General features: G+C 38.5%; 2 protein-coding genes and 1 long non-coding RNA gene across 16 annotated transcripts in view; 1 reads left to right on the top strand and 2 right to left on the bottom strand.

The window, feature by feature from the left end:
* Positions 1-160: 160 nt before the first annotated feature.
* On the bottom strand, positions 161-8,242 carry LOC118469638 (uncharacterized). Its single transcript, XR_004846570.2, has 5 exons — positions 8,113-8,242; positions 7,696-7,799; positions 6,103-6,156; positions 5,892-5,981; positions 161-1,593 (listed from the first exon to the last, which is right to left on the bottom strand). It is a non-coding gene; the product is annotated as an uncharacterized LOC118469638 (long non-coding RNA).
* hyi (hydroxypyruvate isomerase) lies at positions 8,109-23,082 on the top strand. Of its 2 annotated transcripts, XM_023299176.3 has the most exons (9): positions 8,109-8,389; positions 8,467-8,578; positions 10,324-10,438; positions 11,944-12,022; positions 14,455-14,504; positions 14,579-14,648; positions 15,199-15,333; positions 15,412-15,485; positions 22,861-23,082. In XM_023299176.3, exons 1-8 carry the CDS (start codon positions 8,191-8,193, stop codon positions 15,468-15,470), a joined length of 819 nt encoding a protein of 272 aa, XP_023154944.2. In that variant the 5' UTR covers positions 8,109-8,190; the 3' UTR covers positions 15,471-15,485; positions 22,861-23,082. The 2 variants fall into 2 exon arrangements, with proteins under 2 accessions (XP_023154944.2, XP_023154936.2); XM_023299168.3 differs by lacking the exon at positions 22,861-23,082 and having other exon boundaries at positions 15,412-15,633.
* Positions 16,792-24,094, bottom strand: part of szt2 (SZT2 subunit of KICSTOR complex) — a 110,585-nt gene continuing 103,282 nt past the window's right edge. For all 13 annotated transcript variants that reach the window (XM_055016778.1, XM_055016791.1, XM_055016802.1 and 10 more), the window contains 3 exons: positions 22,858-22,968; positions 21,869-21,937; positions 16,792-20,406 (listed from right to left, as the gene is read on the bottom strand). In XM_055016778.1, coding sequence (XP_054872753.1) covers positions 20,263-20,406; positions 21,869-21,937; positions 22,858-22,968 — 324 coding nt within the window. In that variant the 3' untranslated portion in view covers positions 16,792-20,262. The remainder of the gene's footprint in view (positions 20,407-21,868; positions 21,938-22,857; positions 22,969-24,094) is intronic.

Below are 24,094 nucleotides of genomic sequence, written 5' to 3'. Positions count from 1 at the left end.
CAATTCACAAAAATGCAACCATTCAAAGTTAAGTTTACTATAAATGTGTTTCAAAAATGATATACAATTAGTGATAAATAGCAAAAAAAAACTACTATTTTCTATTTTTACATACATTTGTTCAACAAAAGATATTTTGAATAATTCCAGGGGTTGTCACAACAAATGTTGAACTAATGTGTTTTTGTCATTATATAATATCTGTAAACATTGTCAATCTGCCAAAATACATGTATTTATATCTCTATCTACCTATCTATCTATCTATCTATATATATATATGTATGTATAAAAAATCTATCATCTATTCAATCATGTAGATTCATATTATTCTTGTTATTGATATTATTTTATGTGTTAAATGTCATTTCATTGTATTTAAATGTGTAAATATCCTTCAATAAACACGAATAAGCAAAAGATACACATATGTAAAATTAAGGCTAGAAAAAGTATTACTGCATTTTTATGAGATGTTTTTTTTAATTTGCTTGCTTTTTCCATCTTTTTTTGTAAAAAAACAAAACAATGTTTATGCAGTTATCAGAACCAAGAGGTTATTAAACTGTGACATTCACTACAACACAGCTGAGGAGATAAGTCACTTAATTCCAGATAACAGTGTGTCTTTTATGTGGCCTGTCAATAAGTTAGGGTTTGAACAGTATAATAAGCAGCCCTCTGTACGCTGCAGATTGTGATAAGACGATCATTTCAGACCAATAGATGTTTTCCATATAGGCTGACTTCTTAAGTCTTCAACATGAAAAGACTGAAATTCTGAAAATGTTGAAAGGATGTGTATTTCAGTAATGAAAGATTTCTCCTTCCATTGGACATTGGGCAGGTATGGTGTTGGGCTTGAAGGCAGAGTTAATTATGTTTTTAATTAGCTGTTCTGACCGCATGTGACATGCTGATGATACTGGACCGATATAATATGTGGTGGGACCAACTGGAAGGGGCAGACAATACATTTCAAAGTTTGGTGACGCTCATACCTTAATGATTATACATGGATGTTGACTGAAGACAAGAGGATATCTGCTCTATACAGACAGCTAAACTCAGAGGGTGTTTATGGTATTTAAACTGATTTCAATACATCTCCTGCGTGTTTTTAAATCATTGATTGATTTTGAATTCTAAGCGTAAACTGTGGACAGGAATAAAGTTCAACATCTGGTTAAATGCGTTTATTCACTTTAGTTACCACCCCAATTAAAAGGTCTATTTATCAAGCTTCCAGCACTTGAGCTCTGTGCTGTGTGTGAGTGCGTTTATAAGCCTCTTTGTGGTATGAATACTGCATGTCTGGTGTGTTTTTTTTTTTTTTTTTTTTACCTCTTTAGTCGACTGCCTTCTATTGGAGCAGCAGTTCACCTGTTTCCACTGTCGTCTGTGGGCCCCTGCTGAGAGTTCACCAGTGGGGGATCCTCAAGCTGCGTACAGGATCTTCAGTCTCTCAGCTGTTATTTCTCTGCCACCTCTGTTTGCTCAGTCTGCAGTTTATTTGCACTTTGTCAGTTCTTCAGTGAAGAACTTCCACCTGCCATCTACAGCGTCTCCAAGTCTGCATCTGGGCGTTTGCACCTTCCTCGTGAAGAAGTTGTGTAAAAAGCAGATTTTTAATTATTTACAGATGTGATTATTCCCCAAAAAAAGAACTAAAGATTAAATAAAACGAGTATCAGGCTGAACAAACAAACCTAAACAATAGTGGAAACTAACACAATTAAGCCCTAAAAATTAGGCCTATCATCTCTCCAAAGAAGAGACACCTGAGGGCTGAACTATGAAGCAAGTTCAACAAAGCCAGGCTTTCTATGTATAGCTCAACAAAACCTAAAACCTCAATCAGAGACAGTGGGCATCAAGACAATGGTTATCAAGCTTTTTTCTTAACCAGGTTTGCTTTATCATTCTCTGTGCACGCTCCAATAAAAGGGGGTGTTTGATGCGTCATTTGACTGTTTTCCCAAAATGCGCAGCTTCACTGAATGAAGCTGTGCAGTTACAGCAGGGAATTTATATCCGTTGCGTTGCCAAGGGAACCATCTCAACAGGTTTATAGGTATAACTCTCCCGCAGCAGAGAATCTGTATAGTATACAAGGGTGACATTTCTTAGAGCCAATTTAAACCCTAAACTCTGAACAGATCATCCTCTGGAGCAGGTTAACTGTGCAGCATGAGTTCCCATGGTGATGAAGCAGGTTAAAGAAAACCTCCTTTATAAAACTGAAAACTCTGACTGTACATTCAACGTACCTGCTAACCTACAGATCATTTCATAGTACAGCCCTTAGATAGCGTTCAAAATTGGTGGCCAGAGGTCCACAACAACTTAGTTTTAGAAAAGTATTGATCTCAGCTGGGATTTGAACATGTTTAGCTTAGTTCATTATAAGCAAAGGTAGACAGCTAGCGTGACTCCTGGAACTTGCAAAGCAAACCAAATTCAGAATATGTTTCTGTTATCTGGCCGCAGTCAGTGGTAACACAAAGCTGGTTGTCATAAGTCAACCCAGAGGTTCTGAATCTAACTATGAGTGCATTCACATAATGGTGTTAGCATCAGATGACCAAACATAGACACAGGAAAAACAAACTACAATTCTAAACTAATATAAGGAATTTAAATATATAATAGGGGCTACTAGCTACTGCAGCAAAGCAGAGAGGAAAGACTGTGTGAATCCATTAATAGTTTTATCACGATCACCGCCCCATTATTAAAGTATAAAAAGATATGACTTTCATTACAACTGTATATTCCATTCAATGTGTGTCTGAGACTTATTCTTGTGACTCTTTACGATTTTAATCTCATTCATACTGCTGCAATTCTGGTGGTATTAAATGGTCTTAGGAGAAAGTAGAGAACAAATATTAAAACATAATTCAACCTGGTAAGTGGGCCAACTGCAGCTCTTATTGGGTCAACAAGTACAAAGCTTTAGCGCTTTAATCAATCTCTCTTTTAGGATTATATCGCCACAGACGCAGCAGAGCCCGAAGTGACTGCCTGCGCTATTTCCCAATAATATTCCTCTTTAATGCACCGCGGCAGACTCTTTGTCCCTCAGCTGTTCAATCGGAATCAGTTCTACTCTTTAATTTTTAAAAAAAGTTTTAACATTTTCAGATTTTTAAAGTTTTAAGAAGGTTCCTCTGCAGCGTACAGACAGAGTTTTTCTGGTGGTCTTCTACTGGGGCGCCTCATTAATGCTGTATTATTAAAGCTGCAGTAAACTTGTGTGGAGCAGTTGCTGTGGTAAACAGGAGGAGCAGGCAGGTGAACTGAGCAACTCTGAGGCCTCAGTACAACTGCATGAATGTGGAAAATGCTTTCAGCGCTGTGTGAGTAAAGAAAGATTGCCAGCACTTGAAAGGAGCTTCCTGAACAGCATCCTGGGAGCTGATGTTAGGGCAATTTGCTGACATTTGCAAAGACCTTTACCAGGCAGGAACCCACATACTCACCATAATAAAACCCCACTGACCTCCACTGTGCAGACCCACAAGAGCTCACTCAGTTATTGGCACAAATGATGTCTTATAATCTCAACAGGTTTCTGTTTGCACTGCAGAGAAAGACTGTGATTTGAAATTCCTCCTGTGCTGCAAATTTTAAAGAAAACTCTTCACCAGGAGGAAAAGCTTGACTGCACAGACTGGGTTTGCCTTTTTCTGTTTCACTTTGAAAATCTAATGTAGGCTTGTGAGCAGATCCCAGTAAACCTGTTCAACTAAAACCCATGTATAACAGATGTTTTGGTGCCGCCTGTGAAATCAACTCCTCGCTGTTGCTGAACACAGTTTGTGACAGAGTTTGTGGTGTGGTACAGAGCCTCCAGAGACACTTCATGTCTTACTTTGCAGTGCTTCTGTCAAGATATTTATATTTCAGTTTGGCTTTAGTTCTCTAAACTAAGTTTTGCATGGATTTACTGGCTGATGAGATTCAACACTGCTTTCTTAGACATTCAACCTTCATTTGTGTAAGAGATACCCAACACTGCTTTATTTTACTAACCACATCACTGTCTCTAAAATTATTCAAAATGATATCATTTTCACAATAACTGTATAGTTTTGAAGATGAAGTGTAATATATTTGATCACATCAATGATCAAAACGAACATGTTACATTCATAATAAAGGTTAATAGGTTGACTGGTTCTGGGTGTTCTGCTGGAGCTTTGTTTGCTGAACATGGATTCAAATCAGGGGACAACCATGGTCAAATCATAGTTTTAGTCTTTTTAACCCTCTCCATCCTTAAACCCACCAGCAAATTTGAGAGGCTTGTTTTGTTTTTTTAAATTACCGAAATGATACCAATTATCAGAAACAGAAATTGGAAAAAGAATTGGAGAAATTCATGAACTAAACATGTGACGCATAATTATTTCAGAATAACTAATTGCTTACACCAGATCCTGTAGGAAACTAAAAATTCTACTTGGAACAACTGAGAAGCAATGACAGATTCCAAGAAATTTCAGGTGAACTGCAGGTTGTGCTTACACTGATCGGAAAGAAACAACAGGAGAGACCGGGAAGACAATAAATCATTAACTTCATCAATAAAATAAATACAGCATGGCTCAAAAATAGTATACAGTTTAACCTCAGTAAAGAATGTATTGGAACAGCTCACCATGCTCTGTGGCAAAGATTCATCCTGCACTTTTGTAAGCAGTGTTTTTTATCCTTATTGGTTCGAGGTTGACTTCATGCAAAGCTGTGAACCACTTTCCACAGAAAACTTCTTGTGCTGAGTCAGAAGCTCGGCTGCTGCACCTTCTGTGGCTCTTCCTGCACCTACTAATGTCCAGTAATATGCTACCAATATATTCAAATGTCTATTTATCAGTTATATTGCTAACAACAGACCCCCAGTTATCTGGACGCTCAATATTTTTCATGTCAGTTCAATATTTTTTTCACTAAAGTATTGCAATCATTTAAGAGAACATGGAGCGTCTTTTTTCTTAGTTGAATGGCTATTTTTTGTCTTCTTTGAGTCTGAGATGGTTCATGATTAGTTTGGAATAAAGGAAAACCGAACTCTTGCGACAGAAGTTTGTTGGAGTCTCCCCTTGATGTTAGGTAGTTTAAAATTGGACCAAATTAAAGAAATCTAGATTCTCTAGAGTCGTTAGCACAAATTAAATATTGATCCAACATCTCAGTACAATGACATCTCCTCTCACCTACTTGCATTTTGCTGCGAGGTCTAAAAAGCACTCTACTTTCAGCCATGTTTTTTACACGATAAATAGTTGTATTCAGACACAAGATGAACTGCGTGAAAATGGTGCACTTCTCTGTCTCACAGTGGATCATAGTTACATAGTTAGGGCTAAATATGAATTTGGACTTTCCTCTGAGTCCCTGTTTACTGTTTCACTTCAGAAGACAATTTGTAGCACATATATCACATGGCTTAAAATATTTTAGATATTTTGATCACCCCATAGCGCTTTCCCTTCACACTCTTTGGAAGCACATGTACTTTATATCAGTTGAATGTTCATCAAACACTATTGTTTTCTTTGCGTGTAAAAGTTCTGTAAAGCAAAATATCCTTCAAACAGTTCCATTTGTGAATATAAAGAAGACACAAAACCTCTAAGTGTGCATTTTGTGTTTGTTTGTTGCTGTATTTCTGCTCTGACTTCATGGGGATCTCCCACAGTCACAGGATGCCAGTGTAACTGACACAACAGCAGCTGAACCACTATCAGCTGTTGTCAGTGGGGCAACAATGTTAGTATTTGCATACATTAGACTAAGTCAGCAGGCCTGTTTGCTCAGAGATAATGAAGCCAGCAGTGACTCTGGACACCTGTAAAGGCAAGTGGCAACCTAAAACAGCTCACCTGTCTGACAGTTCAGCTCCACGTTACAAATGGGTATCTGCCTCCGATAACAGCGTCAACTGGAGGCCAAATGCGGACGAACTGGATCAGCTACAAGCAAACATGCATGTTCTATGTACAGCATCTCAGATATCACAGCTAGCATTGGGACAAGTCTTTCAGATTGAATATCAAAATATATTATATAGTCATATCTTCAACATTGACTCACAGCAGATGTTTTCCTATCAGCATCCTCTGTGGCTTCCAGAACTGCTGCAAATCCCTGCAGAGAAATAAATCTATTTTACAAAGTGACAGCGCTCTGTTGAAGTGTGATCAGGTTTAGGGAAGCATGTTGGACCATATATTACTGTCATGGTGTTTGTAACATTTTCAGAGCAAAGCCTAACAAGAGCAAACACAAAAATATGGTTGTCATTTATAATGTTTTGTTTTTGTTTTTTGTTTTTTTGCAATCCTTTATAGATGTCAGAAGAATGAAACCTCAAACAGTGCAGAGCTCCATTTCAACAACATGGTACTATGAGAGTTTCAATACAGGACTGAGTGATGATAGGGAAATACAATAGTCCAACCTAGAAGCAAAAAAAATGCATGGATTAGTTTTGTTTTAGGTGTGAATTAAAGGACAAGACCTGGTTGTATTGTGGTACGGCATTAGCTACTACCAGCTCTACACCTAGTTAGAAGATCAGTCACCTTTAATTTACAACTGAGTTATCAGACCATGATTGCTTTTGTGCTTTTGCAGTGTCTTAATGTATTTTTAATGAGAAAATAACAAACTGTGAATTGCAGCTGATCTTATTCTAACTTGTTACTGCAATGTTTGAAATACCCAGAAGGTTGTTCTTATTATTGCTGGGTATCTGGAGAAAAACGTTCTGTCCTTGGCACAATAAAAAAGCATCTGCCAGTCTAATGTCAGTGTGGTGGGACAATGCATCTATTAGATCAGATAAACAAAACCAGTAACTGTCCTGTTCTTTAGATAAACGCTTTTAAACATTATTCTTAATTTGCTCTGACAAGTTTTGTTTCTCATATTTGCATGTATTTAGTTTTATGACAGTAGAGAATGACTATAATTTCAGAGCAGATGATCTCTCTGACTGTGCAGGATGGAACTGAGTGATCTCACACCGTTACAATGGAAAAGTCACAGTGAAACTTCGTACTTCTTAAAAGTCTTTTCATCAGTGCCTTTGCAGGACACAGTCAATTTGAAATCTTTCAGCATATCTAAAGAAAACCACACGAATTGTGCTGCAAGTTCATTGCAAACTTAGAACAACTTTTTTTTTTGTTAAACACGCACACACCTTTTATGTGTGATTTATTACCTGTGTGTTGTTACACTGACAAATCACACAAAACTTAACTGGTGGGGAATACTTCTGCGCCTGCGTAAGTCCCAAGCTGGGAAGCGTTCAAACCATGTCATGTGATTGATATTATTTTCAAAATAAAACGCTCAATAATTTGTACAACGATTTGCAATGCACAAGCATGAAGAAATGCTTGGGACACACAAAGAATGCAAAAAGGTGAAAATAAAAACAACTACTTCTTTTTTTTTTGGTAATTTACTTTTGAGCATAGCCAACTTCATTTAGCCAGTGTTGCTTGTTTTGTAAGTAGTTATATTATATTATATTATATTATATTATATTATATTATATTATATTATATTATATTATATTATATTATATTATATGAACAAGCCATATGTGAAACCTCATCATCTACAACATTATCAGCATCAACTGGGGGCCAAATACTGACAAGTTGAATCACTTACAAGGAACAAAATATGTTGTTTGGTCATATCTGCTACACTGACACACAGCGGGTTCTTTTTTCCTGTCAGTATCCTCTGGTGGCTCCCAGAACTGCTGCAAATCCCTGCAGAGAAATAAATCCATTTTATGAAGTGACAACGTGAACAGATTTAGGGAAGCATGTTGGACCATACGTTAATCATACTGTATGTAACCTTTTCAGAGCAAACACACACACAAATCATTGTGTTGAAAACAAGCTGGAAATTGTATGCACTATTATATTATATTATATTATATTATATTATATTATATTATATTATAATGCTGTTTCATTTATGTAATAAGATTGTAACAAAAGTGCGTGTAGTGACCGTTCCTTTGTTTTATTTTGAAAGTGAGCCGGATGTAACCCGAGCTAAGTACAGCCAGCTTACTGCGGCCTCCAGCGGTGAAAGTGCAGCTCGCAGCCCGATTCCTGAACTTCAGGTCGTTGCTCCTGCAGAAACGGCAGCATGGCTCCGCTGAAGTTCTGTGCGAACATTACGTGGCTGTTCACGGAGCTGCCGGACTTCAGCCAGCGGATGTACGCGGCTGCAGCGGCCGGTTTCCAGGCTGTAGAGGCGGCTTGGCTCTACGACTCGGACCTGCAGGAGCTCCAGAGAGCCAGAGAGGCCACCGGGCTGGAGGTGGTGCTCATCAACACCCCGCCAGGTAACAGCAGCTTTGTGCACCCGAGCTGTTGGTAATAAAGAAGGAGGGGGTGATGGAGGATGTGTCGTGTGTTGCAGGGAATGTGAAAGCAGGTGATCTGGGTCTCGGAGCGGTTCCTGGAAGAGAAGCAGAGTTCAGGCAGAGTCTGGATCTGACTGTGAAGTTTGCTCGAGCTTTGCACTGCAAGAGGTGAGACATCAAGCTGAGAACTTTTACTGTTTATCATTCAACCCTCAACCTCCACACTGGAAATTAAAGAGTGTCAGCATATTCATTTTTAAAAAGAATTATCATGTTTGTGCATACTAAAGAAAAGGCAAAGCTTATTATCATGTATCAGCATCTTTCATCAGGAAACTACACTGTAAAAATGTGTTTTAAAAAAACAAGAAAAAGTGTGCCATAAATACTACACTAAATGACGGTGAAATAGTTTAATTCAAAAACTGTGAAAAATATCAGTAACATATAGCCATTTTTTGCTGATTTGCATAAAGCAGAGTGGTTTTACATGTATTGCACACTGTAAACAAATAAAATACTACTTTTAAAAATACAATTTTGCGATGTGGACATTATACTTTGACCCGTTTCTTTTACAATCTACATGTCAACTAAATGTTTTCTTCTGTAATTTTAGTGGATAAAATCACTTTGTAAAACATCGGCTAATATTTCCCATTTTTTCAGTACTTAATATACAAAATTAGTCTTTCAAATAACATCAAATATCTATAAAATAACAAATTTTTTTTGCTGGTTTAAATACAGTAAAAATAGTGTTATTGTAAGATCATATGTAAAAAAATACTTTGAAAAATACAGACTTTCTGATGTGTACATTGTGTGTAATTAATAAGATAATGGGGTTAAAAAAAATTTAAATAACTAAATATCTGTAAAATAACGATCCCCCCACCCCCGATTTCTATACAGTTAACAGCATAATTTTATGATTGAATGAATTAATCTTTGTAAAAAATGCAGATATATTTAGGATTTTTGACAGTTTTTTTATGGTTAAAGTGTAATTAACAAATATTTATAGTGTTTTATTCACTATCTCTTATTTAAGAAAACCGGAAATATCTGTTAAATAGGAAATTAGTTTTAATTGATTTAATTTAGTAATTTCAATGAAGTTTTGTAGAGTTTGTTGTCCTAAATTTTATCAAGTTCTTCAATTTTAGTGTAAATATATATATCAGTTCTCAGTCTCATTGATTACTGATAATTAGTTTCAGTATTAGTCCTGATGAAACATGTCTGTTAGCCCCTACTTTCAACTCAGTGTTTCAGTTTTAAAGCCTCATGGTCTCTGTTCAGTTCACTTCCCAACCATCTCCAGCAGCAGCAGCAGCAGCTGTGATCAGTGGAAGGATTGCTTTTTCTTTTAATCACTGTAAGATTTTCCTAATTTGAGCTCGTGGGATCAGTGAGGTGTTAGAACCCAGAGAGGAATTCCATGTGTTATTTTTGTTTGCTCAGATCAACACAAAGTCTCCTCCGTCCTGCAGGTGGGATCCGTTTTTTAAATTTTTTTTTCTCCACTGAAGACATTTTGACATGTCGCAGCAGGAAAAGCTCAGGTGTGAATAATAAAATCCATTTATTTCATGCCGACTCACTGTCACACTGTCAGGGCTTACCGAGACACCGGAATAGAACAGAGCCATCAATACTAACACCTACTATGACAAGACAATATGTCTTCTGTGAAAAATGTATTTTCAGACTCACGATTGTGCCAGAGTCGCTCCTAGCTCCACTAATCTCCATCAAATCAGCCACGGTGTCAAGATCTTCACACAACTTGCGCTAATTAGTTTGAAAATAGTGATTTCATGTAACTTGAAAGACAGATTGTAATTTAAAAAGTTTCAGAGCAGCAGTCGTGGAAGCAGTGTGTCAACCTATCTGTGTTCCCTGGTCAGGATCCATCTGATGGCAGGGAGGGTTCCTGAGGACTCCAACCGAACAGCCATCGCCAAGGAAATGGAGGCCGTGTTTGTGCAGAACCTGAGCTATGCTGCCGACATCCTCGCTAAGGTGGGCGACCGTCTCTGTCCGACACACTAACAGCATGACTATACTGTAGTGCTGTGGTTCTTCAGCTTTTTATAGGTGCAGCCATATTCAGTAATTTAAAAACGGCACAATAAAAGCAAACACGTCATGTTTAACCCCTTTAGCAAGAGCGGGTTTGGAAGGCATGTTATCATTTAAAAAAACTGCCAAAACTGCACAGTTTATCAGCCAGAAAAATTAGAAAACAGAACAAATTGATGCATTCTCCATGGGCCCTTGAACTAATCATGTGTGATATTTGGTTTAAGCTTAAAATCACAATATTTCACAAAAATCACATTATTCTACATCTTCTAAAAATGAGCTGTAAAGAAACCTTTTGCCCCAGATCCTGTAAAAAACAAAGAAAAAATCCGCACTCCACAACTGAGAAGCCAAAATTCAGGGACTATTCAGATGAACTGCAGGCCGTGTAGGCAGGCTGTTTACAAGGAGACTAGTGTGGGCACAAATTTAAAATTCATACATTTAAACACTTTTAGTATGTAAAGCCAATTGTTTTTATAGTATTGGTAACACCGGTGGACAAAAATGTTTTTCATTGTTTTAGATTCCAAGTATTTTTTTTCATTTTTTTTGTCTGCTCTTTTTTATGATTTCTCTCATGCTGTCTTTCCATAAAAATACAGGCTTTTATTTTGCAGTAAAAATTAATACAAGTGACAGGAGCAGAAAATACCACAGAAATCGAACAACAGAAATAAGTTCCAGAAGACATTCTGAAAGCTGCAGAATCTGTCTTTACAACAACTGTTGATTTTATGTATTTTTCCAGAGTCACACTGGACGTCCCTTGTTTGTGTAGAGAAGCCTGGACCTTAACTTTGTGCAGATAAGCAGCAGCTGTTAGAATGCATTGCACACCTGCTTTTTTAGACAGTGAATGGGACAAATCCTGAAAAAATGAAGATTCACAGAGACAGGTTGATATAAACGGGAAAAGTTTTTTCAGTCTGTACTCACCTGCACTGATATATCCAGAACTCAGCCAGAGGCTCCTCAAGAACTCAGCCAGAGGCTCCTCCACAAGCCTCTACCTCAGCTGCGACATCAATCAATGACTTTCCAATTCGGTTGGCGTTCTTGTCAACTTTGTCACTTTCCAATCCACTCCTCTGTACAGACATTGAATGCTCTCGCTGAAATACTCAGAAAAGTGCATGTGCATCCACCGAGATGAGCCCTGACCCTGACCTGCACGTCGGCTTTTGACACATCGTCCTCGCTCTGAAAATCATCCAATTATGAAGCATCAAAGTGTTTGCAGCACTTCAGTGCAGTCTGTCTGTAGTGTGGGCTGTCTGGCTGCACTTCTCTGTAGGTTACAGGAATATTGTAGTATTTATTATAGTTGTTCCACTGTATGTCTCACATCTCATGTTACTGGAGCTGGAGTAGATGACTGGTACTGAAATAATTGATTCAAATCAAAGAGCTGCCAGTGTTAATCCGAATGTTCCTCACAGGAAGGAATTACTGGACTGATTGAACCAATCAACACAAGGATTACAGACCCCATGTACTTTCTGGACTCTCCTCATCAGGGTAAGACACCGAGACAACACAGACACTTCGCCGCAGGTACAGCTTTCAACACTCTCAACCGCCGACACCAACAACACACTGATTTGCTACTGCTCTTCAGTCAAATGATTCAACAGCGTTAGAAATTTGAAATTCTGTTGTTGTGTATTTGTGTCTCTGTGGGACACCTGCGGAAAACAAACACTGCTTCATTAAAATGAGGTTTGAATTTTTATCTGTCTGTTATTGATCTTGGAGTGGCAGAGACTTCAGTTGAGCATCACAATCAGAGCTGTTTACAACACAGTGAAGCATGCTGAAGCTGCCCATTATAGGATGCTTTTTTCAGGTTTTGCTGGGGAATACTTTAAAAATTTTAGATTTAGTTGGGGTTCAAATTAAGATTGGTGGAGAATTACATTAGGTCCTTCTGACTTTTTAGACTTAATTCACAAAACTGAGAATTTATTTTTGTAAGAAAACAAACTTCTGACACCATATTAGGAGCATTGCAGGAAAACACAAAAATAGCAGAGACGGAAGTGGGGGGGTAGTAGTCGAAACTTTTAGGGGGAAAAAATCTCTTTTTTGTCCCTAGAAGTACTTTGCAATGTTAAATAAACCATATTGACAAAAACGTGAGCTTGTATGTCATTAGAGCGAGCGCCTGGGTTAATGCCAAGCTAGCAGTGCCTGTCAGCTCGCTGTAACACGTTTGCTCAACACAGTTAGATTTTGCTACCAGGTTAATGAAAGCCCAACACCAACTCCACTCACCGTGACACGTTAGCCCAAGTCACACAAAATTCAGCTACCAAGTTAACAAAAAAACATATAGTTGAAGGAACAGCTCACAATGATGCGCTAGCCCGAGTCACAAAAGCACCAGCTACTTGCGAGTCACAAGTCAATTTAGCTGAAGAGCTAATGTTAACGAAACACCAACTCGGCTTGCATTGACACGTTAGCCTGAGACACACAAATACCAACTACTTTCTAGTAAGAAGTCGATATAGCTAACAAGCGAATACTAGCCAAACACAACCTTGGCTTGCCTGCACACGTTAGTCTGAGATACACAAACAGCAGCTACTTGCAAGCAGGAAGCCGATTTAAGTAACAAGCTAATGCTGAGTAAACACCAACTTGATTTGTATCAGTACATTAGCCTGAGCTACACAAGATGAGCTGCTTGCTAGTAACAAGTTGATTTAGCTAACAAGTTAATGCTATCTAAAGACCGCTTACCTTTGCATGTTCGTCCAAGTTGCGCAAGTTTGAACTACTTGGTAGTAAAAAGTACATTTTAATAACAAGCTAATGCTGGCTAAGCACCAACTCGAGGAGTAATTTAAGCTTGTCTAGTTGGTCATGCTGACGTGATTGTTATATAATATTTACTAATTTCTTCCTAACCAGGGATTACGTAAAGGAACCCAATGTTTCGGAAAAAAACTGTACATGCGTAGTAGAAGTACAAGCTGCAGGAAAAAACACGCTTAAAACCTTATTTTGGTGATTTTTTTGAAAAAAAAATCTGATTTGACTGGTGATCCTATACATGCAGTTTTTATGTCCTGGTGACTACTGAAATTACAGTGATGACTCCCTCCTCATATTTAGATAAGGAAAAGGCCTTGTTAGCCTGAAATACCTCAGGGCTTTAACAAGATGACTGCCGACTGGCGAGACTTGCCTAAAAAGTCTTTGATGCCGCTGCTATCTGTGCAGTGCGCCTGCAGTGGACGACCAAATCAAATTATACTTTGCAAACAGATTTTTTTTTTTTTTTTTTTTTTAAAGGAAGTAATTGAGATTTCAGGACAGAATCGGAACATCCTGACTTTGAAGAGGCGTTGCTGTGAATTGGGCCTATTCAGAGGGGAAACAACATACTGATTAGGTGATACGTACTGTTGGATTTCCTCAATAACATGCGGCATTCTCTGTTTACCGGCACAATCTGTGGTGCAATGAGGTCCATCAGACCTTGTAAAATGAAGAAATGTGGTTCCTCGATGAACTACACAAAACGCAATTTTTTATATATATATATATATATATATATATATATATATATATATATATATATATATATATATATATATATATATATATACATACACACAATGGCCCTAATGAAACCTCCATATCAATCAGGACTTTAAAAAGTTTAACCTTTGTTCTCAACATTGTTGTCATTTCCAGTTGTCCAGTTGCGTCTTTCAGCCTTCTGATTGCTGCATCAGATACGTGTGTTTTTCATTTTATCATCAGTGCCAGTTTATGAAAGAAATCTGTTCAAATGAGGTGTGCCATGTTGTAATGGTGTCTCCTCAGCAGATGTGATGCTCCAAGTGTGTCCTATTTCTCGCACTTGTCATGAGTAAATTGCCACCCTCTCTGCAGTGCGTAATGTCTGGGCTGATTCCTTCTGATTTTTCTGTCTACAGCAGCCGCAATACTGGAGAAGGTTGGAAAGCCAAACATCAAGCTGCAAATGGTGGGTGCTTTGGAAATTTGCCTTAACTTTAATAAAGGAGTCTCTTGACTAAACATATGTCTATACTGTTTCAGGATGTATTTCACTGGCAGATAATGGATGGAAACTTGACACAAAACATACAGAAGTATTTCCCCATAATTGGTGAGTAAGATGTGAACAAATGAGAGAATTAGTGCAGCATAAAAAAAGAAAATATCTACACATGACAAAATTGGGTTGGAGAAATTTGGTTGTGATACCAATTTGATAAAAAATGATACCAATTTTTGGCTTCAAATCAACAATCTCTTATAGCTGCGCAGGGTTTTATCACTTCAGTTGAGATTTCTAATAAAGAAACTTCAGACAAAATGACTTAACTGCATGATTTTCTCGAAACACAACATTCTGATTTGAAGAAGCATCAGAAGCACAAGGGCTTAACAGTCTACTTACTTTCACGTACTAAAGGAGAAATCTGGTTTATTCTAGTCTGAAGCATTTCCCATTAACATGGCTCTAAGAATCATGCAAACTATACATTCCTCGCCTCTGTAGAGATTCAGATAAACTGTGTTTAACGGGGGTGATTTAACATAAGCTCTTTGAGGCTTTTCAAAGAAAGACGGTTTGAACCCTCCTACCAGCTTTTGGATACGATAAAGATGACAAACAGCAACGGACTGAGAAGAAGCGCTGTCATGTTTCTCAGGTCACGTTCAGATCGCTCAGGTTCCAGGCAGGAATGAGCCTGACAGCGCTGGAGAGCTCAACTACAGCTACCTGTTCAACATGCTGGAGACCCACGGCTACCAGGGATACGTCGGCTGTGAATACAAGCCACTCGGTGAGAGTTTGTAATATTTTGGTAACTATGGCGCTCATTTCAAAACCATCATGTAATTATGCTTTCTGTCCGCTGCAGGCTCCACAGAGGAGGGTTTGGGTTGGATCAAACGGTACTGGACAGGCAGAAAGAGCTGAGCACAAGGTGTTCAGGTACTCCACCTGGACTCACTCGGTTTTTCTTGCAGACTTCTATGGCCTCGTATTGTGCCTTTAAAATATTTTGCCCTCTTTGAATTAGCTCCGCAGTGTTTCTGTCAGAACTCAGGGTAAATAAATAAATATATTTTCTTCCTTCTCATCATTGCTGCAATTCACATTCATCTGTTCTAGCTTCAGTCGTGCAATCACTTCAGGACTAAAGTCTCTGTTAGTTAGCTGCTTATTTGTTCAGTGTCAGCGGTGATTCAGAGCTGTTTTCCTTCTTTTCAATAAGGCTCTGCAGTATATTAATGTACATCTCTGCTACTACACAGAGAAAGTGAGATCACAGAGGCTCTGATCATGTTTTGATTAATCGTTCAGCTGGACTCAGAGTTGGAGGCCATTGATGCACCACATCATTTCCTCTCATCCTGGTTAGCTTTGGTGTTCAGTGCACAGCTCGTTAGTATTCATCTTGCCGGCCATCATTGACCGGTCGACTTTACACTGGGGTAATTTCATGCACAAATAATAACCACAACTCCTGCAGAGTTTGGGAAAAACAAAAATATTTGCAGTTTAACAATCCCTAATACAAAAGCAATAAATAACATTGTTGAAATCACTGGTGCTCTGTTGTGAAACACACTGAACCAAAACTACAGTGCCTTTTAAAAGTCTTCACCAGTCTTGACAAGAATTTACAAAAAAAGACTCTTTTACATCAAAGTGAAAAGAGATGCATACAAAGCAATGTCATTTACATAAAAATATCAAATGTAAAATTAATGATTGCTTAAGTATTCACCCCCTTTAAAGTGACTCAGAGTTCAACACAGATACAGGCAAGTAGTGCTAGAACTCATACAATTTTTTTCACTTTGACATGAAAGAGTCTTTCTTGGAGAAAAAGAAATGATATATTCTCATCTAAGTGTCATTGACTGACCAGTGCTCATACATTCATTAATATTAAAACCACCAGTTGAACTCCACAGTCAAAAAGTGTACAGATTTATTCTTACTAGGCAGCCTATTTTATCAAGTTTGTAGATGTTACTAAAAACTTTTTACTGTGAAATAAATGTTTTTGATAATTACACAAGAGGGCCTGGATACATTTTTCTTTAATTTACATGTTCTCATTTAAAATCAAAATTAAACTGATTTTGTGTTTTTCCCCATAAAGGAGTCAGTTTTATGTTTCAGGTGAACTCTGCCAGCTGCAGGTTTTATTTTGAAGGCTTTTCTTTCTGAAGCTGCAGGAAAACATCCAAAGCTCCTGAGTCAAGAACTAAAAAATCCTGACTTGTAATCTTGTAATTGTGCAGGTTTATTTCCCCTCTAATTGAATTACTTTACAATTCAGCAACATTCTCATTTATCCTACTCGTTTATTTAACATTTTACATACTGTATAAAGTGTTCTGTATATACACAATATAGATCATACAGTTAGTGCAGTGTTTATCTTACAGTGACAGAATGCTCAGGGCTAAATTGTTACAGTTCACATTTTGCATGAAGAATATCCAGTGTTTAACATTCAGGCTGAGCTCTGCAAAAAGCCCAAACGTGTGAAACTGTGTCGACCTCTAAGGCTGCTGAATATGTCAGTAATGAAGGACCTGCAGTGGATATCATGTTGTGGTGTAACAGTCCCATGTCGGGCTGCTCGGTGCCCTATTCCGAACTGAGGTATGATTACCAGCCGCAGTGTTTCAGAAAACACAAGTCAAACTCATCACCCCCAACATGCTTTGGAAACACTCGGTGCTGATGACATGTGGCATGCTATTATGCAAATCGCCAAAGTTAATGTGACCCATTTTCTTGCTTATGAAAGGCAATTTTGTCACTTTTCTCTGAACAGGCACTTTCACTGCACAACATCCGGCGTACGTTTCCACAAATCTCCTGTGCAGAGCCGATGGAACGACAACGGCATCACTTCACAAGTTTGGAAATAGAAAAAAAAGGAGGGAGGGGGAACAAACAGAGGAAGGCACTTCAGGGCACCATGCATGGCAGTGGGGTTCAAGTGGTTTGACATATTTGAAAATTAAACATAAAAGCCTTCATACTGAGGACATCAACACCTCAGCTGTGTCTTACTTTTAAAAACAACACTGATGTGGTGTGAAGAGCTAGCTAAATGCTATCAAAGGCACAAGATCCAAGATGACTCCGACCCACTGTTGAAGCTGGAGGAGTTTTAAACTTGTGCAGTGAGATAATCAGCAGTGTACCGTTGCTGGCTCACGACTGGCTTTGAGCATGAAGCATCACGTTTAGCAAGTCCAATCTGCTGATATTCATTTGGGATGTTTCTCTGTCACAGATGAGGAGAGAGAAAAACCGCAAAGTCGTCTTCATTGGTAAAAACATTTCAGAGCATCAGAACTTTGGGAGATTCTCCCAGGTGCCCCCCCTTCCACCAGCCTGGAGGCTCATGGGATGCCTCCTATCGGCTCAGAGTGATGAGTCAGTCAGTAAAAGGCTCAGTGCTACAGGTCCTCAGGGAAACCGGATCCCTGAGAACCTCAAGGACTTCTTAGCTCGAGTCCAAACCAGACTGCAGCAAGGCTTTGATAAAACAAGTTTCACACTCAGTGAGCCAATCAAACACTACAAATGACTGAATGTTTCAACTTACACTGCACCTGGTAAAGAGGCTTAATGGTTCCCTCACGACCTGGTTGGTGAAGGCAGTCGACGATGCTGCCCCCCTTTACTTCCCCGCTTGTGAAAACTCAACAGAACAGCAGCATAAAGATGTGCTGCTCTGATTATTGCCTAATCAAATCCTAAAGCATCTTGTCTCTTTATCAGTGTAGTTATGTGATGATCTTTAAAGTCATACCCTGACTCATGAAATACTTGTAGTATAAAACTGGGCAGACACTGTGTGGATTTGGCCCCAATTCAACGATAGCCTCTGACTTATTTTAAAATCAGATATTTGAAGTTGTTGATATCACACCGCCTGATTAACTGTCTGAACTTTCAGCAATTTGGCTGCTGGATGATCAGTTGGATTTCTGTCAGGTTAGAGGTTTTGGTGAGCCGTCTGCAGTCTGATTTCCCACTTGGCTATCAAAGATCAAAGATCTCCGACAAATAGCAGTGAGCTCGTTTAACTCTCTGAACCCCAAGCAGTTTCTAGACTCTACATTTCTTTGCTCCTGTCACATTCTTACTCCTTGTGGGCTCATATCTCACTGAAATATAAATCCCTGCAACTCTGTATAAACAGCAAAACCATAGGTTAAAAGTAGAGAGAACTGAAAAAAATGCCTTCTGTGCAGTATAACAAACTTATAATGCCATAAATCATCCAAAAAGAAAGATTAATTTATTTAAATATTTAATTAACTGGAACTGAAAAAGCCTGAAGTCAGTATGTATAATATTTTTCCAAATGCCTACAGGTGTTATGAATACTGAAAGAAAAATGGTGACTCTACACAATATAGATATTTGACTACTTACATTTTAATAACCTCTTCTAACCTCAAACTAGCTATTTTTACACTACTCTGCCCATCAGCTCTAGGATATATCAACATGCTGAATGCATCTTCCAACAACTTGCTGGCTCCTCTGCATACTGTTTCTGAGACATGCTGCATTTTGTTTTTACTAATGAAGTATATTTTATTTACCTCTCAGTCTCCTGTCTTTTTCTCTGTGTAAACAGCCTGTATTTCACATGAAAACTACATTTTTGTCACGCAACTGTTGGTCACAGCTGAGCTATTTATAACAACTTAGTTTCACTGAGGAGCACAGAATTTTTTAGGTTTTCACTGATTCTGGTGCATATGCTTTATTATTTTGGTATTTGGAATCAGGTTATTTTGATGATATATCCCAGTTTTAAAGTTAGATTTGGTCTACATGTCAAACATACTACATTTGAAGACTTATAAACGTTGACGATTTAACAGATCTTTCGGTTATTACAGTTTCTGGCTCTGACAAATGGTAGAATTTGGTGATTATTTTTAAAAAGAGAACCTGCCTTTCAAACCTGACCTTTTGGGATTGAGAGAGTTAAACATTATTTTGCATGTTTTGGCTAAAGGTAGAAAAACACAAAGTATTCTGCCTTTCTCTCCCTTTGTTTGAAGACTCTAGTGTTTGAATTGTGTTAGAATCATCAAAACGCAGAAATGATCGAGGCTTCTGTGCTAACTTTCAGTGTGAGCTCAATGTGAGTCAGTTGATTTGTGGGCATAAATATCACAGGACACATTACAACCTGCTTATATAACATGATAAAAATGTGTTTTGTGACTGTGAGACATTTATAAAAAACAGTGTCTGCTCAGTTTTATGTGGCAGCTCTGATCACTTTCCTTTAGGTTTTATATTTGAAGCACATAAATCAGAGACTTAAGGCTGATACTGAACCAGTTAATGGAGACTTTCTGCACAGCAGTCCGAAGATATTTTGTTTTAGTTTGGGGTAGGTGGAGCAAACTGATGCAAGAACTCTACATCAGTTTTAGAGAAAGAAAGGAACTGGGAGCAACTCACAAGGTCTGTTTCCGTTACATCCATTCAGAGTGGACACAGACAGACTGTGGTATAAATACAGTAGCATTGCTGACCAGCAAAATGCTCCTCCATCACAGCAAGCTGAGCTCAGCTCCACAGAGAGTGATGTAGCTGCTGGGAGAGTATCTGGCAAGAGGGGTTCCTCCAAATGAACCCTCTCTAGACCTTCTTGCTCTCTTTTTCCTTGTGTCAGTTGTGGGCATGAGTCGAGGTAGGCCCAGCTCTATAACAGTCCTGTCCAGAGGTTGTAGCAGGCTGTGTTGATGACAGACTCCAGGTGATGGTACATGGACACCAGCTGAGGAGGAGGGCTACCGCTGGCCTGCGGCTGTGTTGGCAAAGGCTCCCGAAACACAACCTTTAAACTCTGCGGGATAAAGCAAATTGAAAAAAAAGGAAAAACCATAACTATTACTAACACATGTTTGTATGGACCTGCCAATCGGTCAACTTACCTTTCACATCTTTGTCTATACAGACTCAACTAATATCTGTTGTGAAGAATGATGGAATTTTTAAAAAGGTATTAAGAAGTCTGTGTAGATTCTCAATCATCCAGGTAGTGGTAATCGTATGTACCTAAGTAGAGGGCAGTTGGATTTTTCTTTCGGGTTCGAGAAAACTTTCCTCCTCTGATCCAAGAGACTTGTTCTAACTGACTAATTAGGAGTCCCTAGAATATATATCACCCCCACAGCACATGGTCAATGCCCCATTAAAAACTGAAGACTCACATGTGTCATGGTGTGAATGGTGGTGAAACTGCTTGGGTATGGATCTCAAGACGGCATTCTACGTACCTGATAAGTAGTGTCCTAGACCTCTTCCTTTGCTTAGAAAGGACCATTCTGGTTTAACATAGATGGCTGGAATCACATGCTTTGAGGTGTGAATGGCAGTGAAACTTTATGGGGAGGAACTTCAGGATTGCATTTCAAAATGCCCAATAATTAGCATTGCTGATCGCATCCTTTTGTTTAGAGATGCTTTGTTTCACCCCAAGGATAAAACAGCCAAACACAAGTTGAGCAACATTGTATGTGCAGTCCAATGCAGCAAGGAATGCAAAGATCTATCTATAGGGGAGACAAAAAAATACTGCCAAAAGTGCGTGGTACAGCTCATGATAGCCTGCTCCCCAGGACAAGACTCAGCAGTGTGTCTAATGGATAGGGGACACTCTTTTGAGGTCAACAAAGTCCACATTTTGGACAAAGACAGATGGTTTGGGAGAGGAGTGAAGAAAAGCATTAATTATTAAACTGTGACAGCCATCTCTAAACAGAGCTGATGCTACTTATCAAGTAAACACTCTTGAGAGCTCAACCCAGACAGCATCAACACCATTAACACCTTGAGTCATCCCTCTCCAGGAAGCTTCACAACCATTAACACCTCAAGCCATGTGAGTCTTTGGCTGTCAGTGGGCCATTATATGATCTGGGGGCACGAATAAAATCCTGTGACTGCTTATCTTAATAAAGTCGTCTGAATCTGAATAACTTTCTCATTTGATCCCATTAGACATTTGTGTGAAATTTTGTCATGATTAGTGTAAGAATTCCTTCTGCCCAGTTGTAAAAGTAAAAAAAAAAAAGAAAAAAAAAGGTGATACTGACTTTTCACCATCATAGTGTAATCAGTTCATCCTCCAGTCCAAGCAAACGTGTTCCAAATTTGTCAAAAAAAAAAAAAATCCTTGAGGCGTTTACGAGATATTGTATTCATGAGATTGGGATGGACGAAGGTCAACCTGAAAACAAAATGCCTCCAGCCACGGCAGTTGCCGGTGCAGAGGTATAATAAATCAGATAAGTGTGATAACTCACAGTTTTTCCAGCTTGGGTGTCCAGAAAGACTAGGACAAAGCAGTCGGTGAACTTCTGGTTTAGAACAGCCTGAAACAAGATTAAACATTTTTAAAATGGAAATTGTCTGTTTGCAAAGATATTAAACATTAACATTTATATTGATATTTTGCTAGTTACTGTGTGGTACTGAATGTTTTTTTTTTACCTCTTCCTGTGTGAATTTTGCCTCCATCAGAACTAAAATTTGTATCAAGTCATAATGCAGGGAGCCTCCTGGACAAACTACAGTGTAACACTATGTTCATAGTATGGCCACTGGCAATACAGCAAATATGTAGGACAAGTCTCATCATATTTGTCATGAGATGCCATGTGAAGCGATAGACTGTCTAAAAATGCTGGATGTAGGCTCGGGGTCTGAAAGTGAAGCAGTGCAGAAGTGCCTTTCTGATGGCCAGCAGGAGGCGACTCCTCTAGTTGCAAAAAGAAGTTTGATTGTACATAAGTCTATGAGAAAAAAAAAATAGTTCCCAACTTAAAAAAAATATTAAAAAATTAACTACGTAAGAGTGACATCCTTTTTTTGTGTAATTTTTTATTTTTTTTTTTTTACCTGATTTACCTGTTCTTGAGCTGTGCTTGAAGCAGAGAGATGAGAAGCATTGAGATATGGACTTATGATTTTGGTCTATTCATGGGATATGTTGATAATAAAGAATAAACACAGCCACCTTACATTTCACACAGTGACTGACAAAAATAATGACCAGTTGATTTGCAAGTTTTAACTCTTTAACTGCACAATGATGTAAATTAAAAAATATTTTTTCCTGGATTTCTATCACGAAAAAATGAAACAAGTTCTGCTTCGTAAGCTTCCGAAACAATGGAATCACCAACAACAGGCACATATCACCTTTTTCTTCTGCTACTCTCCCTGTTGCTTCTGTTTGTGCTTCATTTACTCTCTAATCAACTGAGGGCAGAACTAAAGAGTATCTTCTCACCAGGTACTGGATGCCGTTGTCGTCGAAGTGTCTGCAGCTCTGGGGGAAGCGGTTCAGCAGGACTTTGATCAGACTCTGGTACCAGGCTGGACTCATGGTCAGGAAACAGTCCTGCAGCAACACATCACTCTGCCATTACAACAACCTGCCTGCCATTAATCATGAATGGCTTTTTAATGACTCTGGTTCTTGTTCAATTAATAAAGTCTCTTGACAAGGTGCTGATCAGCTGACATTTTGATTTCTACACTGACACTGATATCTGATCCATGGGTTACTGCAGTTGGCTGAAATGATAATGAGACATTGACGGATAAATGGCGACCTAAATGTGACTATACATGTGTGTAAATAGAGGAGCTTATATCTCATATTGTACAGTAGTGACAGAAGATACATGGATGTTTTAAGTCTACTGCGTTTCATATCATTGGAAGTGAAATAGTTATCATTTGCTTATGCAGGCAGGACTGTAAAATCTGTACAACAGCTTCATCTAAATTCACAGATAAACCTAAACCATACACACTTTCACGAATAAAAAATGTACAAACACATTATTTACTTAAAAACAGATTGATTGTATAGTGTCTATTCAATGACAATAATTCTGAATGTCAGAATTGCTACAAAATCAGTGTAAACAATTTCTGGTTGGTCAGAAAGACCATCTTGAATGGGGTGTGGTTAAAGGGTTAAAGGTATCCACATGGCAACAATGACCAAAGAGATATAGTTCCACAAAAAAGTTTGAATTTATTGGTCTTGCTGTGGAACTTAAATTGGAATTGAATGATCTTGACTTAGATTAGGATTTATTGGTCTTGATACTGAACTTCAGATGGGATTGAATGACAGTTTTCGAGCCTAATTTGGGCTTTCATGGTTCTGACATGGGATTTAAGTTGGGGATAACTGGTCTTGACTTGGGGGTAAAGTTGGGATAAATAGGTCTCGACTTTGAAGTAAAGTTGGGATTTACTGGTATTGAAATAGAACTCAAGGTAGGATTTATTGTCTTCGACTTGGTACTCAGGTTGGGATTTAAAAATCTTGACTTGGGACTAAAGTTGGGCTTTAATGGCCTTCACTTGAGACAAAAGTTGGGATTTAATGATGGCTTGGAACCAAAGCTGGGTCTTAAAATCTTGTTCTGATGTGACTTGAAAACAGTAACTGTGTGCCAGAAATATATTTGATGCAGCGGGTTAGCAAACTGTGATGAATGGGGTGGGTC

This window comes from Amphiprion ocellaris, chromosome 2, assembly GCF_022539595.1.
Source record: "Amphiprion ocellaris isolate individual 3 ecotype Okinawa chromosome 2, ASM2253959v1, whole genome shotgun sequence".
NCBI lineage: Eukaryota > Metazoa > Chordata > Actinopteri > Pomacentridae > Amphiprion > Amphiprion ocellaris.
Note: the sequence above shows the minus strand (reverse complement) of the source record. Positions and strands in the feature narration are given on the sequence as shown.